The 16,544-nt window shown below is 48.7% G+C and overlaps 1 protein-coding gene across 7 annotated transcripts in view; it reads left to right on the forward strand.

Moving 5' to 3' along the window:
* SH3PXD2B (SH3 and PX domains 2B) overlaps window positions 1-16,544 on the forward strand; it is a 65,670-nt gene that overhangs the window by 42,108 nt on the left and 7,018 nt on the right. Inside the window, exons 6-11 of one of the 7 annotated variants that reach the window (XM_090150957.1) lie at window positions 6,635-6,660; window positions 7,038-7,073; window positions 12,101-12,235; window positions 13,706-13,810; window positions 14,484-14,567; window positions 15,942-16,059. In XM_090150957.1, coding sequence (XP_090007083.1) covers window positions 6,635-6,660; window positions 7,038-7,073; window positions 12,101-12,235; window positions 13,706-13,810; window positions 14,484-14,567; window positions 15,942-16,059 — 504 coding nt within the window. Of the gene's footprint in view, window positions 1-6,634; window positions 6,661-7,037; window positions 7,074-7,414; window positions 10,770-12,100; window positions 12,236-13,705; window positions 13,811-14,483; window positions 14,568-15,941; window positions 16,060-16,544 lie in introns of those variants that run through there. The other 6 variants (XM_090150959.1, XM_090150958.1, XM_090150963.1 and 3 more) reach the window with 6 other exon arrangements.

Raw genomic sequence — 16,544 nt, forward strand, 5'->3', positions numbered from 1 at the left:
TGCACCAATGGGATGTGCTGCCTTCCACTGCTCTCCTGGGAGCAGAGGTGAGTTTGCAGTATGCAGAAAGACATAGCAGGTAACTCTCATCCATTTGCCTCCAGCAGCAAAATGTTGCAGCATCTCAAGGACGTCTTTGTTGTGTTTCATATCCCAGCCTGAATGCCAGAGGGGTATTTATTAGCTACAATTCAAAATGCTAATTAATAAAAGTCCTTGGCTCTCTCCTTTGGAGAGATTGGTGGGAGCCCTTTCCTGAGCCCTGTGTGCTGGCATGCGGCCAGCGAACCAATAACGATATGGGAACGGTGATGGACGGCTGGGCTGGATCAGACGTGATGGCATGTCTGGGGTTTGGCCGGATGTCATCATTCATAAAGCGGATAAATACTTTTCTCCGGGAATTTGAAAGGGAGCCAGGCCATGAGAGGAGAAAAGAAAACGAAAAAAAAAAAGCAACTTTTATGCTGGGTGGCTGGAAGGTGGGAATGAGGGAGGAAAAAAAGACTGGTCAGCATGCTTTGTGCCAAGCCACCGCTGATGTGGCGCTGTGGCTGGGAGTGTTCCTGCTCCCTGTCCCTCCCTGTGCCTTGGTTTCCCTGGCTGACATCTCGGGGCCTGCCCCAGGTTGCAGCACAGAGCAGTAGATGGTGTTGGTGATGGGTGCTGCTGGGTGTGTTCTCTGCTTGCTTTTTCCCGGGGTATGCAGAGGAGGATCTGCCTCACTCACATCATGCTGAGATGTGAAGCCACTTTCAAGAGCTGCAGCAGACTGCAGTCCATGGAGCTCTGTTTAACTGCAAAAGGTGAATTAATCCTTGGATCTTTGCACTGGAAAGAGGAGGCTGGACAGCCCATCTGTCTCTGAGCTCCTCTAGTATTTGTTTCCCCAACACTGGAGCTTTTCCTGGGCAGATCCAAGGCTTTCCTTGTGCTCTTCTGCAGTGCAGCTTCCATACAGTGTCTGCTGGTGTTGAGAACACCAACAAAATCCAGTCACTGGTTACCAACCTGAAAGCTGTGACTTTTCTCAGTCTCTCATTTTTTACAACCTCTAGCACTGCTGCTAGTATGGACAGAGGGAGATAGAGGAGAAGGAGACTGAATGGAGAGGGAAAGAGTCAAATGCATCCTTTTTCCCCCACTGCTTCCAATTGGGCAATAGATCATAGCTAAAAGCTGAGCTGAGACAGGAGTCTGCAGTGCTAGGAGGGTGGAAGAGGGAGGTGAAGCCCTTGCTCCATCCCATCCACACACACTCGCCAACTTTCCAGCATCCTCCTGCCCAGAGGGACCACTTCAAACAGGAGTGGGCTGAGGTTGTGGTGTTTCCATTGGCAGAGATGCTCAGTGGCTTTTGTGACATGGAGCTCTGTCCAGCAAGCTCTGGACTGAGATAACATAGGGAGCCCACAGAGGGGTAAAGAGGGACTGTAATCTGGAGGGATTGGATGAATTTGGGAAGAGGTGGCTCTGCAGAGCTGGAGTGGGGGAAAGAAGAGAAATGCTTGTGGAATAAGAAAGATAGCAATCAGTGGGGTGTGGAGTTTTTCTCCCCAGTGTTGTATGGAAGCCCTATGAAAGCCATAGTTTCAAAGGAGAAAACTCATCAAATTCCTGCTTGCTGCAGATCTCAGCAGGTCTGACCAGCAGCAGAATGTTCGACTGTTGAGGTGGGAATTTGCTACGTGTGCCTCTCACCCCTCAACCACACTTTCAATTTCAAGCAGTTTTTGACCACAGCAGAAAGCTGCTTGGATAAGGTTGGGGACATCTGAGCTGCTGGGCACAAAGCCACTGCTGAGCCAAGGCATTCAGCTGCTTGCTGCTCACCCACAGGAGCCCAGGTCAGCTCTGTAGTGCAGCAAGATCCTGAGGGGCTTTTCAGTAATTGTCTGTATGAGTGAGGAGCAATGGGAATGGAGCTCCCGTGTGCTTCCCAGGATTGTGGATATGAGCTCCTTGTGAGAGGCATCTTACAGTAAAGACTGTTTTCTTTCTGGTAGCTGGGCATCCTGTCTTGTGTAAGACACTAAAGGTTGTTGTTCTGAACCTTTCAGTGTATGAACCCCCAATTGTTGTTTTTTTTCCAGCATAGGAACCTGTAGAGCAAATTTATTACTGGTGCTGTGCCTAAAAGTTGTCCTCGGGCACCCCTCTGCACACACTGTGGATTTGTGGTTTGAAAGCTGCTGGCTTCAGGAGATACCAATGTCTTCAAAATATGTAAATAAGTCCTCTTGTCCTTCTCTAAAGCAGTTTCTCCCTTACGTGCTAGATGTGTGTCCCTTTAGAAAGGGAGGGCGGTGTTGAAAGTCTGCTGTGTGGCTCCTTGGCCAGCATGCTGCAGCTTAGCTCAGATTTGGTGTGGGAGCAGTCCCAGCCCCCAGCTCTCTGAGGGTCTTTTAAAGGATGGTGACCCTTAGAGCAGATGGCAGTGGAGGTGGATACTCCCCCATCAGTCTGGCTACCATGTGTGCCTAGAGCTCCATGCAAACAGTCAGGACAAATTCCTCTTGCAGCCAGGCTACAGAGGGGGGTCTGGGGGTGTTCCAAGCACAGTGCAGCTCTGCTGCTGGGGTGGAAGTCTGCAGGAGGTGTGTGGTGAGGAGCTGGGGCACAACCAGATGAGAGCGTGTGCTGCTAATTAGGTTATGCCTGCAGCAAAAGCTCAGCAGCCCTTCATGATTCTATTAATGCTAAGGTTGTGGTGCTGGGCAGTGAGGTGGGGGTGGCAGTGGCATAGTAACGGATTCCTTCCCATATGCAGACTGATGAGGACTCCAGGCAGTCATTAGCCCCCATAAATCAGTGAAGGGAGAGCTGAGCCAAAATGAGAGTCAGTGAGATTTGAGAGCTGGTGAGATTTGATTGTGCCAGTTTGTCTCCATATGAGTGATTGAAAGGTCCTGCTTAGGGCCACTGTGCCAGCAGCCATTGGCAGGTGAAAGATTTGTGTTAGGTCCAAAGCACCAGAAGACAGTGCTAGACAAGCATATTTCCAGCACTGCAATAGAGAGCAAATCTGTTCCTTTGCCTTATTTCCATAAATGTGAAGAACAGACTCATAAGCAGTGTCTCCCCCAAAGAAATCTCTTTCCTTCCTGCTTCCCTGGAGCTTTTTACCTGCTTACTTTTTCCTGTAGTGGAGTTGTCCCAGGAGGAAAAGTTTTCCTCATCACACTCGCACAGTGTCCGAGTTGGGGCTTGAACTCCTTGGCCAGGTGAGCAGGGATTTAACAGAAAAAGGAGAGCTCAGATCCCTGCTGTAGGATGCAGTGGTTGTCCCATAAAGGGAGCCATTCCTTTTGCCCGTAAACTCAAGCTCCCTGAGTTGACGGATGTTGGTTTGGATAAGGATGCTTGTTGGCTTGTGGCTTTTGAACCGTGTCCTGCTCTCCAGACAAATTACAGCTTGTATAAGGAATTGTTTGTTTTGCGGTGCTGCTGGTGCCTACGTGCAGATTCACCAGGAGCTCAGGCTAGATCTCAGCTCCAAAATAGTGCTCTCCGTCATTCTCAGCTGAGAACTGTCCTTTCCAGGTGACAGCAGAAAGAAATAGTAATGGGGTTGAAGCCACAATGCATAAACATGGTTTGCTGCATCACGAGCTCCTTGCATGAACAGAGTACTTGATTTTGTATGCTTACAGGGCACAGGGCAGCCTTCTGAGCCCACAGGTTTGGCTCAGACAGCTCTCCTGCAGTTAAACACAAGAGTGGTACTGGCACTGCAGCTTGGGAGCAGGGGCCTCATTCAGTGGAGCATTTGCTGAACATTAGCTCTCTTAAACAATGCCCTGTACTCCAGTTCTTAGCTGTCTTCCTTGCATATACCTTGCTATGACTTCTAACATCTCTACGCTTGCTGAATACTTAAAAGCTGAGCTGTCTCCTGAGAGTTTTTTTGATGGCAGTGCTGTATTATAGCAGGGCTTATTATTATTTACAAGAAATAGACTTTTCTGCAGGAAATATTTTCTTGGAACGGTGACTTCAGACCTATCTCATCTTGCTTGTTGATTGTGGGCTGCGTGGTTGGCATTGCAGCAGCTGGAGTTGTCACCCTTGTGTTTGTGCTTTGCTGTCCCTCTTCTGCCACTTGGCTGTAGCTGTGGGGCAGCACAGGTGCTGCTGAGGTCTGCAAGTGCCATGCTGTGCCAGGGCCTTTGTCCCAAGACTCTTCCATGGGATCTTCCTCCTGTGAGTATGTAGTGGAAATGCTAAGTCACAGCTTGAAGCAGTGACTGAGCACCTGGTGGGAAGGCAGGGCCAACTCGGGGGAGCTCAGGTGCATGCAATGCAGGTGAATGACCAGAAGGAGTGGAGCCAGGATCCACTCCTTCCCAGACCTTGTTTAAGGGTTGGCCGTGGAGATGAGGGTATCTCTTGATAGAGATCCCTGCCTACCTGAGGCCTCCTAAAGGTAAGCAGCTCTTTTACTTCATTTCTGTGTCTGTGGCTGCTGCATTTGGGTTCATTCTCATTTGCTGTAGCCAAAGACTTTGACACTCTGCTACTGTTATCCCATTATAGCATTACAGAAACCCACCACAAGGTAGGCTCTGCTGCATGCTCACTGCAGAACCACTTCTGTGTCATGAAGCTGCTTGCCTAATCCAGCAGCCACCAGACCCCAGCGGTTTCTTGCAGTCAAGTAAGCTTGTAGCAGCTCTTCTCTAGGCACAGTCATAGCTTTCCTGGTTTTGTAATTAACATTTCATGCCTGAGGTACAAGCTTGGAAGCCTGTAAAAACCTTCAGCATCCACAACATTCTGAAGTAGGAGATTAATGGCTTACACCTACATATTGTTGAAGAACAGCCTGCTTTTTTGGTTTCAAACCTGCTTGCAGCCTTGTGCTCCTCGTCTCCTTCCTGTCACTGGCTCCAGGGAGATGCTGTCTGATGCACTGTGGAAGATTGTGATGAGAATATTTAAAAAAAAAAAAGGTGACATTGAAGTATTTACTGACCCTAAGTGTTCTCTGCTAGTAAGTTTTCTTTAAGGATTGCACTTGGGGATTATTATGTTCCTGAAGGATGCTGAACTAAGCCTACGGCACCCTAATGCTATTTGGCTCAGTGTTTTAAGTGAGATTCCTATTACACAATAACCCACACATTCAATGTCCCTGACAGGGAGATGGGAAAGTCCTGGGAAGCAGTTGGAGAACTCTCCTGGGTGTTACCTTTTGGAGAGCTCATGTGGCTGCTTGGGGCATGTTGCTATTGTTATATGCTGGTACCTTCTCCTTATGCTGTGACTGCCTGGTTCATGTGGACACTGGTGCAGGTGAGAGCTAGATGAGTTTCCCAGCAGCAGGCAACCTTTCCCTCTCTGCTTGGAGGCACCTGTTTCCAGGAGAGTGTATGTGCATACTACTGCATACCTTTCTCCGGTCCATGGGAAACAAAGTTAGGAAGAGATGCTGTTAGCAATCTGTCAGAGTTTCCTGTGCTGTCTGAGTTCTTGTGTCCTCCAAGGTGGTGGGCTGGTGTTCAGAGCTGTGTCTCTTTGTATCTGTGCCAGGAACAACCCAGCAGCAAAGTGAAATTACAGTTTCTTCCTTGCCCCCTCACCCAGACAGCCAGAAAGGAAGCAGGGGGATGAGTTACAGCAACAAGCTTAGCAGATGTCGGGGAAAAGCAGCAGTCCTTCCCATCAGCACAAGGATGCAGTGCACATTTGCCACCTGCAGCATGCTCACCTGCTCTCATCACCCCATTCTAGTGCAGCATTTCAAGGCCATAGTGACAAATAATGTGGAAGTGTTGAGAGCTCTTTTGTAGCAGCATGGACCACTGCATTTGGAGCTGTGGATGGGGCTGTTGCATTTGTTTGGATTTCAGCCTGGTTTGGTGCCTCGGTTTGTCATCTGTAATTATATGAGGTTTGTCTCAGCACCTATTTTCTTGGGTTCGTTTGCTTCTTAATCATGAAATGCCCCAGACTTTATTGTGCCTGAAGAGGGTTGTGCCCAGGGTGTGAGGCTGTCCAGCAACCATGTTTCTTATTGGCACTCTGGTGACGGAAGAGACACAAGACCTTTGGTTTCTAATCCATTTCATCAGTGTGGCCGTTGCTGTCCATAGTGCTTCCTTGTGCCTGTGTTCATCCTTTTTTGTGTTCATCCTTTCAACACCACTTTAATGAGTTGTTCTGTTTTGAGGCACAAATGCTTGCACCTTTCCCAGCCCTCCTCCCCATCCTTGTCCCCAGGAGAGGTGCAAGACACGGAACAATTTCTGTATTTTCCTCTTGATATTCAAAGTGGTGTCCACTCCTATGAGAACTGTGGACTGTGCTGAGGGGGTTTGAGTTTCTCTTGTTCCTGACTGCTGCCAAATCAACCTGGTCTGCATGTGACATGGTGGGAGTTGTCAGAGCAAGCCACTGAGGAGGCAGACCGGTGGCCGAGCTTCACTCTGGGGAAGGCAAAAGCATTAAATTACTCAGTGAGAGGGAGAGAGGTGCAAGGCTGCTGTCTGGCCTGTAGAGACGTTAGCTGGTGTGAGGGATGTCAGCGGCACTGCTGGGACCAGCACTGCTGTGCTCTCTTGCATAGGTTTCCTGTGGTAAACAACCCAGCTGTCCCCATCCCACTGCTGACGCTCTTCCTTCTCTTTTTCAGGGAGCCCATTGGAAAGAAGAGATCTGGTAAGCATTCTTCCCCTCTCCAGTTTCACCATCTCCTCCTACCACCCACAGCCTTGGCCTCTCAGTACTACGCAGTGGCCTAACTCCATGATGGGCATTGCTGCCAAACCCTGTGGGGCTCCCTAACATGCCATGTCCTCTCCATGCCCCATCCCAGCCTCCTGGTGCCCTTCCAAAGAGGGGATGGCATTGAGGACATGAAGGCTGAAGTTCCTTGTTGCCCCTGCAGGCATCCCATGGAGGGATGGGGTGATGGGGAGAGCTGCAGGCACCTATCTGTTCATTCATTGAGTCGTAACCACCAACTGCAGTCACCTCTGTGTTCGTGTCTCTCCTCCCCTCACACCTTGTCTCCCCTCATTTTGTTCCTCCATCAGGGTTTATCCAGAGAACGACCTCTTTCCTACAGAGAGGTAGTAACTGCCACACGCTCCTTGGGCCTCGCTCTCGCTTTGCCTTTTGCTGCAGGACACCTGCTATGTCTGGGTGGGCAAGCCCCTTGCATCAGCTGTCACATCCCTGTAGCTTTCTGTTGTGGCTGGTGGACTCGGGGCAGTAGTGGCGAGGAGGTGTGGCAGGCACAGGGCCGTGTCACAGCCTCAGGTGAAGGACAGGGCTTTGTCTCCAGCCAGGTGTGAGCAACCATGGAGTCACGGTGCCCTCAGGCCTGAAGGAGTGTCTGAGCTGAGAGGTGACCACCATGGGGCTGCAAGGCTCCTGGTGCAGCAGCACTTTCTACTTTCTACTTGGTTGCACCAAGTTGGTACCCTTTGCGTGGACAGGTGGATCTGGGATGCTCTGCTCCTCAGGACAGGGGCACATCTCTGAAGACTCCTTCGTTTTAATGATTATTTAAGGGCATCTTACAGCTGCAGGAGTTGCTATATGGCACCAGGACCTTTGGAAAGGGAGGTCTGTGCCATGGCTGAATGGAGATGCTGCTGAAATAGCTGTGGGAAGATTTTTGGGCCTGATAGTTGATGCTGCCTTAAGCTGTATCAGCAAATTTCACTTGTAGATGAATGGATTCCTCTCTAAGGCAAGAGAAAAAGAACAAGGAAGACTTGAGACTAAATACTGCCTTCTTTTCTGTTGAATCTGGAGGACATCCCTCTCTCGAGAACTGCTGGCATCCCAACTTCTTACCGAGACAAGTTGTAGGATGCATATGACAGACAGATGTTGTCTGCTCCAGTGGTGGCTCCTGGTTTTGCTCTGTTTTTCTGGGTGAGTTATAACTGGGTGATCTCCTGACTGGCTAACGGGGCTGCCAGCATGGTTAAAACCTTCAGACAACATCTCAAACTCTGACAGCTGCAAGGTATGTCTGGCAAAGCTGGGCCTTGTGAGGGCTGCTCTAGAGCTCTCACAAGCCTTTTGCAAGCACAGGCTGCAGTTTTCACACTAGCTTTTTCTTGCTGTGTTGGTGTGTCTTACATGGCTTTGTCAGAGGAGATGTGCTGAAGGTTTTGCTTTAAGCTGAGTTATTCCTTTCACTGCAAGCCTGTGTGGTGGCAGAGAGAGGCATCTGGCTGTGGGTGGGATGAAAACAGGCTGTGCTTTTTTTTTTTTTTTTTTTTCCCATCTTCTCTCTTTTGATAGAGTGGAGGTAAAATAAAGACACAGAATCCCTTGTCTTGGAAATGTCTCTGGTGTGATGGCTCAGTGGGAATGTCTGCTGGGTAAGGGAGGGGTGTTATGTTTCCCTGTGAGAACAGTGTGTGTTTAGATCACTTCCATTAAGCAGGAGAAAAGAAGACCTGTCTAGGATTGAGGGGAAGGAAAAAATGAAATTCTGCCCTCAAAGAAATGAGTTATGCAGCAGAGTTTTTCTAAGGACACTGGTCTTTGGAGAAGCAGGAGTTTTTCTACTGTTTGTGTATGGAGCTTTGTTCTGCCATCTCATTTCCAATAAGCCCATTAGCAAAGTGGGCTTATGGGCAGCTCCACTCTCTCTTGCCCTGTAGGCATGGCAGGTTGACAAATGATACTGTGATATTGCTGAGGGCTAAGAGAAAATGCTCTTTGGGATGCTGTTTGCTTAGCACCACTGAGAGAGAGGGAATGGAGAGTTTGGGTAATTCCCAAGCCAGAGCCCTGGACAGGGTGCAGCACCCTGACCATGGCACTGGCATATGATTTGGCTGTGGTATATGTGCAGTAACCATCAGGGAAAGGTGTTTATGTGCAGTAACACTGCCACAAGCTGATGCTTTGTGCCAGATGCATTCAGAGTCTTCTCTCACTGTTACATGTTTTCTGTCAGAAGAAACAGAATTTGGTTCTGCTACTGTCACCTGGAATCCTCTCTTGACTTGAGGAAGCCCCTGATGGTTCATCGGTTGCTCAAGCCAAGCCTGCTTTGAGATGGCAAATAAGGAGTAAGGCACACAAAAAGGGCTCTTTTAATAGGATCTCCTTGTAGAGGGGGCATCTGATAACTGCTAACAAACAAAAATAGCTAGAATTCCTTATTTCTGCAGCACTGCCAAAGGGAGGTTCAGTTGCTCTTCTTAGAAGATCAGTGCTTTGGAGCACCTGGCAGGTTTCACATGGTCTGTAGCCAAGCACTGGGTTGCAGTGAGTTGAAGAGCTGCCCGTAGCCTTCCATGGGGACCAGGAGACTCAAGGGATGTGTGTGGTTGTGAGGAGGCCCAGAGACAGGGACTCACTGATGTTAGTTGGTGAGCGTTATTTCCTGCTTATTTCCCACAGTCTGAAGCTTTAAAAAACAACTTGGCCACTGATTTAGGTATGCCTCATAGTAACCAGTCCCCAAGACTCAAACATTTCTTTTTACTCCTTTCTGAATTGTGCAGAAGTGCAGATGGAGATTCATGGGTTCGCTGTGGCACTAATACAGTGCACAGAAGTCTGAGACTGTCTCAGCAGTTTTTATTTGGGTGGAGCTGCCTTAGAAGAGCTCCCATATCCCTGTCAGCCTTATTTCACATGCCTTCTTGTGTGGCCAAATCCCTTTTGCTGTGCTGTGCAATGTTCCCACAATGGCTTTTGGTCTGAAATTTGTTTTATCTGGGACAATAAGCACAGCTCTCATATCCTACAGCAGCCATAGGAGGACCATTCTAAAACTCCAGAGTTTCTGGCACTATTTTAGATGATTACGTTTATCCCATTGCTATTCTAAGAGACTAAGTCTGCCCATAAATAGGATGCTTTATTGTTGACTGTGTGTTTTTGTGGTTGAGGATGATTATGCCAGGTGAAAGCGCTCCTCAAATTAACTCCTACTTCTTCCTCCAAGCTTGGTTTACCAGTTCTCTTGCTGGTTTAATAGGTACATTGGAGGATCCAGAATTGCCTGGTGAAACTACAAATAGCCTCAGTGCATTGTTTGTAATTACAGCTGGGGAGGCAGAAAGGAGAGTATTTCTCTCTTCCTGTAGCTGTTATTCTGCTCTCAGGGGCTGAGTAAATCCTCTGATCACTATAAGCACAAACCTTTATTTGAGTTAGTAAAACAGATAGTCTCCAAATTCCTGGCTTCCTCCACTCACTTTAGGGGCCTATTTTTGTTTGGTGCCCCACCTCTGGGTTATGGCATGGAGGAAGCTTTCATTAGTGGTAACAGATCCTTTGTACTTGGTCAGCTCACCTGCAGCTCTGCAGAGAGCTGTTTATAGCACAAAAGCATGGACAATTTGCCTCTTCTTCCTTTAATAAGAGTGTCCTGAAAAAAGACATTGTTCATTTAAATCTTGGTTGTGGTCATTTTTACTCAGAACTAGTTTGAGAGGTGGTGACCTGAGGGAGCAGAGGGTTCCAGCGCTGCTGTTAGGTCCTGTCCATCTCTACTCATCCCTCTTGCTCTGCTCATTGCAGGATTGTGCCCTGCAATACGTTCCATGATAGGAAAGATCTCTGACCTCTTATGTAATGGGGAAGCCACTGAGTCCTCTTGTAGTGTAGCAACATAGAAATGTTCTCCTGATTTGTTTTGCCTTTATATCTCAAGGGAACGCCACTCTTTGTATCACTGCTTTCTGGCACCCTCCTGAGCTTGGGAGGTCACTGTCTGATGCATCTGCCATGCCCTGGCAGCCAGAGAGCAGCGGTGATTTCCACAACTGGAGGCCCCCACAGTTCCAGTAAGTGTGACTTAACAGCTACACAGAGGTGTGTGAGTCTTTTGTGTCACTTATGCTATAATAATTAATACTGTTCTATTTCCAAAGCACTTGGCAAACATTAATTAATTTTTACTGCACCTGGGAGAAGTGGATAATATATCAGTATCCTCAACTGGCAGGCTGTGAAGCTGCCAGGCAAAGTACTGTGCTGGAGGCTTGGGACAGCAGGGAGAAGAGTACAGGCACTTCTGACACCTTTTTGCTCCTCAGAGGCTTTTGCAGGCAGACAGGCAAGTGCTGCCTGTGCTTTGAGTAACCAAGTGACTTGGTGCAAGGCTGAGCCCAGGGGAATGCCCTCTGTGGTGAAGCTGAGGAGTCTGAGTTCAGTGCCGAGCATCCACAGGTCTGCAGAGCTCTGGGTTGCTTTGTGATCTCCCTGCATGTGGTGTCACAGCAAACATCTGTATGCCTGTGGGAGTGGGGGAGTTTTGCTGCATGCAGAGAGATGAACTTAAGGGCACGTTTCTAAGGCAGAGATCGATTTGACTTGAAAGCTCTGTTCTTCCTTGGTAAGTGGTGCCAAGCAAAGGGGATGGGTCTGTATCCAGAGCACTCTCCTAAATAAAAACGTGCTTGGAAGGAATAAATGATCATCGCCTTCTTGTGCCTGGCAGGTGCCTCCTGTTCCCTGGTGCAGTGCTGGCTGGCCCCTCACCTTAGCCTGCAGTGCCACCTTCAGCCTGGCCAGCTTGGCACAGCCAGCCAGGGCTCCCTGGCCGCTTCCATTCATGTTAGGTGTCAAGCACCTTGTTGGTGCAGGGCATGCTGTGCTTTCTGTGTATCCTGTCTGTTTGCCCCTGCTGGGGCACTTCTTCTCAGTGGACGTGGAATTGGGATCTTCTGCAGGAGCTGAGCAGCATTAGTGGAACAAAGAGCCAAGACTGCGAACTGCTGGCAGTCTGTGAGAAGGGCAGCGATGGGGCTGCTGTTGTACCCTGCAGATGCCCTTCCGCCCGGGTGTGCAGGTGTTCGGCCAGGAGCAGCAGAACTCCATGCAGGCTGTGTGTGCTGGGCTGGGTCTGAGCAGGTTCATGTGCTGGTCTCGTGGTGGTGGTGGGTTCACTTGGATGGCTCTGAGCAGGAGGTGGGAGCAAGTGCAGGGCCTCACCTGGCTGTACCCGTCTCACCTGGCTGCTGGTTTGGTCCCTCTCCTCCTCACTCTGCCCAAGCCTCTGGCTCACATCTCTCACGCTGGGGTGCCTGTGGTGTCCTGGAGCTGCTTGGGAGCGGTGCTCTCGGGAACTGCTGCTGACCTCGGCACACGGCCGGGTTCTTGTCCCCCTGTGCAGGAGCTGACTCTGCCTCGGTCGATCCCTTGGTGCTGGAGCAGTATGTCGTGGTGGCCAACTACCAGAAGCAGGAGAGCTCCGAAATCAGCTTATGCGTGGGCCAGTTGGTGGATATCATTGAGAAGAACGAATCAGGTACAGAGAGCCAGGCTTGGCAGAGAGCTGCAGGTCTGCTCTGCACCTCAGAGCAGGGACAGGAATAGCAATCCTGTCAGTGTCTTCTTTAATAGGAAGGGAAGCAAAACAGCCTCAGGGCACCTCACAGGGATGTCCTTGGATGGTCAGCTTAAGTAGAATGTGAAGGAAGCTTCAGTCTGCAGGATTTCTGCATGAGTGTGGACAGAACTTAGGGATTCTCTCTGTAGGAAGAGTCTGATTACCTGCTGTGCTGAGCACTAGGTGCCGTCCACCTTTTACACTCTTACGTTATGCTTCTTTGTGCTGAGAAATGTGGTTGATGGGTTCTGTGGCCAAAAGGCAGTCCCAGGGTTGGCAGGCTGGTTTTGCAGATGAATGGACACTGGCTGTGGAAGACCCACAATTCCTGCCCCTCCAAAAGAAAGCTGTGCAGTGCTCAGCCACCCAGCCCTGTGCTTGCTACAGCTTCAGCAGGCTCTCACCCTTTGCAGAGGGAAGGTGTGTCATGGGTCCACCTTCTGGAGTTGATTGAAAAGGGGAATTTATTCCCTGAAGTGAATACAAGTTGCTGAGGGAGTTTAAAGGTAAATTATGAAAATAGATTTTAAAATTCCTGAAACCTCATCCCAAGAGAATTAATTGAACCAGCAGCTTTTTGAAAATGAGAAAAATAAAAGCAACCCTAAAGCAAGTGAAACCTATTAGCACAGCCAATTGAACAGGTATAGTAAATCATTTATTTATGAAATGTCAGCTCAGATTTTTCTTTTCATGCAGGTAGCTGCTGCTTCCCTCCCTGACAATCTAGTTGTCTTTCTAAATGGTTCACTGGTGGGATTCTGAGAATAATGCTTGGTTGTTATTTTTTCCCTATGAAGACACAAACAGCTTGTGCTTTTCATAACTGAGGAGCATGCATTTATTTTGATTGGACACGCAGGGTGGCCCAGGATTGCTATGGCCTCTGTGGAGCTGGCCAGGTTTCCACTGGGAGAGCTCATGTTTTAATCCTGCATTTGCTCTTAGCTTTTAAAATTTGCTGTTTCCACAAATGTAAAGAAGGCGAGAGCACAGCAGGAGTCAGTTATCGATTTGCAGACAGTGTATTCATCTCTGCTAATTAGACTGGGCTTGCTGACCCATGCTGAGGGAAAATGAACCATGAAGGGAAAAAAAAAATAGAAAGCAAACGAGATGGCTGGAGTCATTCAGCTCTCAGAGTCTGTCCTGGCTTTTGTAAGGCTGTGGGGTGGGAACCATACACGTAGATATCATAAAGCTGCAAATCTCCCTTGCTGCTGTCTGTCCTCCCTTTCAGATAGCACATGGCTCTGTTGCTTTGGGGTGATCTCAGCCTCTCGTGTTGCAACACGGGGGGGGCAGAGCCCCCCAGACTCATGGTTTGTAGTAAGGGAAGTGGCTTTAGGTTGATGTCCTTGGCTGAGCCAGCTGCTCTTTTCTTCCTAGGCTGGTGGTTTGTGAGCACATCAGAGGAGCAAGGCTGGGTGCCAGCGACCTGCCTGGAGGCTCAGGATGGTGTCCAGGATGAGCTCTCAATGCAGCCTGATGAAGGTAAGAGGTGGCTGGAGGCAACAGTCCCAGTTTCTGTCCGCTATGCACGAGGACTGTGTAGTTCAGTCTGGCCTAGTGAGGAGAAGAGCCCTGAGAAGAACAAAGCCACAAGTGCTGCATATGTAGGACTGCACTTAACAGTCCTACCTGTGCAGTGCTGTACCAGGAGTGAGGCTGGTGGATATTGACAGTATAACTGCTGCCTTTTCTGTTCCCCCAGAGGAGCTAAAGTTGCTTCCTGAAGGGAGGATCCAGTACTGCCATCACATCTCCTTTGCTCTCAAGGAGCACTGCAGGAGGAGCAGAGGTCCTAGGGCAATTCCTGTGTCTTCTAATCTCATGCAGAAAGCAAGAGCATGCATGAGCTCGTGTTGTGAGAATAGCAAAGTTGCAGCTTTTCTGTACAGTAAAACTGTATACAGTGAATCCAAAACACCTCTGGAGAGCACATCCTTCCTTTTGATCACTGTATGCTCAGTGCTGTAGTTTGCTCAGCCTGTTGCCTAGGGAGGTAGAGGTGGGAGGGGAGTCAAAATGGTGAGGGCCCCTGGCAGGGTCCCAGTGGGTACAGTCTCTGCCTCTCTGGTGTCAGCCCTGTCTCCTCTTTGACTTGAAGTGCTGCCTCCTTATGTCCTCTCTTATCCTCCTGCTTCCCCTGACATGCTCTCCCCAGTCCCATGGAGATACTGGTCTCTGCCCAGGCATGTTGGCCGCCGTCGGACTCTTGGGGACTTGTACACAAGTGGATGGGGTCAAGGTGGACTTTGTAGAGATGTATTTGACTGCCTTTGTTCTGTGCTTGGTGCTTTGTTGTGTGCATGTTTGATTGCTTTGCATGTGATGAACTTTGCTTGTGTCAGTGCTTGGTACATGCTGTACATGCTCCTCAACCTTCAATCAGGCCCATTCATGTCCACTTCTCTTTCCTCTGCCAGCTATTCCTTCTAACATTTTTAGACTTGTGGATACACAGGCTGGAGTTTCTGCTTTCTCTCAATGCGTTTTGCAGATTTCTTGCAGCTGCTGCCTTAGGCCCTGCATGAGCCCTTTCATTTGCACAAAGTTGATGGGGAATGAGGTCTTCCTACAGCTTTGCTCTTCTGAGAAGACAAAAACATGAAGACTGTGTAGTGGGGATATAAGAATGTCCAGAGGTATGGGTTCTGGGGATAGTGTAAAGGGCATTTTGTGAAAAGACTATTGTAGCACTGCTTAAGCGCAGAATTGCAAGCTTTCTTGGATTTAATCCAGAAATTATAGGACCAAGTGAGGGAGAAGAGTAGATGGATAAACCATTTTGTCTGACAAGCTGCCCATGTGGCTGTTAGGATATTTACCCTTCCCCTTGAAGGGCAGAGCATCAGTGTCCCTGCTTACTGTTGTTTCATCCAGCAGACAGCCCAGGCCTACTACATGGTTTTGAATAATCTCTTGAGGAACACAACTGCTGAATATGGAAATTCATGTAGACTTGCTGTCATAGAGCAGCTGGAGAGCAGTTATGTCTGAGAGCACAACTGTATGTGTGGGTGCTTCCCCAGGCCTGTGGAATTCCTTCCCTGTATAGCAGAGTTGAACTGAAATGGATGGATACAAGGGCTGCTCTGAAGAGCAGATAGAGGGAGAGCTATTGTACAAATCAAGAGAAAGAGAGCTTAATGTAGACAGTCCATGTTGAGGAGAGTTGTAATTGCTTTCTTTCCAAATGCAGTGGCTAATACTGGAAGAACTGTGTGTGTGAAAGGGCGAAGGGCCAGCCATCCAGTTTGGATGTCTTTTCTAGCCCCTGGGTACATTTTTAGGAACAGTAGCTATTTGGGAGAGTGAAAGCAAATAGCAACTGGAAGGGAAAGCTTGAGCAATGTATGAAAGGGATGAAATGAAAAGAAGGGGCATTCAGTGCCTCCTGAGGCTGTCAGTGGGGAAAGTCACAAAGCTTACATTTCAAAATGCATCCAAGTTTCTTTTGACATACATTTCACTGACATTTCTCTTCCAAATGGTTGTGTATCTTTGTGTGTTTGCACCTTTGTTACAAGAATTACTGTTTATAGAAAACACGTAACCACTGTTCAATAGAGTTCAGCTTTCTGTAGAATGTATCTGTGAAACTGCATTTTCTTTCCAACAGAGGAGAAGTATACAGTTATTTACCCATATACTGCCAGAGACCAGGATGAAATGAATCTGGACAAAGGAGCAGTGGTGGTGGTGATCCAGAAGAACCTGGAGGGCTGGTGGAAAATCAGGTGCTGTCCCTGCCTCTTGTACTTCACTGACAATGCAGGCTAATGCGTGGATGGTACCCACCGTACCATCCAAGGGCAAGTCTAGGGTATCAGAGAGTGCAGAATAGCATAACTCATTTCTCTACATCCCTACATATCATAGTTAACTGAAATTCAGGGCTTCAGCCAAGTGTAGTTGTGGTTAAACATCGTTAAAATCCTCTAGTGGCCTGTGCTGAGGAGGTGGACTGCATCACAGCATCACATGCCCCAGCAGCTCAAAAGGAAGCGGTGTAAGGGCATTAATGTTACATCATGTCTTACTGATAGAAAAAGCAGTGAGTGTCCTGGAGGCAGGCTGGATCCTCTGGCTGTGTTAGGAGGTTTCTGTGGAGAAGAGCCATTCTCTGGGCCAGGTCTGCTGTGTACAGGGTGTGCTGAGGCCAAACACTCCCAGTCATCCCAAGCTGATACTTGTTTTCTCCTGGAAGCTCATTTTCACTTCT

Source organism: Phasianus colchicus, chromosome 15 (assembly GCF_987193195.1).
Source record: "Phasianus colchicus chromosome 15, bPhaCol1.hap1.1, whole genome shotgun sequence".
Taxonomy (NCBI): Eukaryota; Metazoa; Chordata; class Aves; order Galliformes; family Phasianidae; genus Phasianus; species Phasianus colchicus.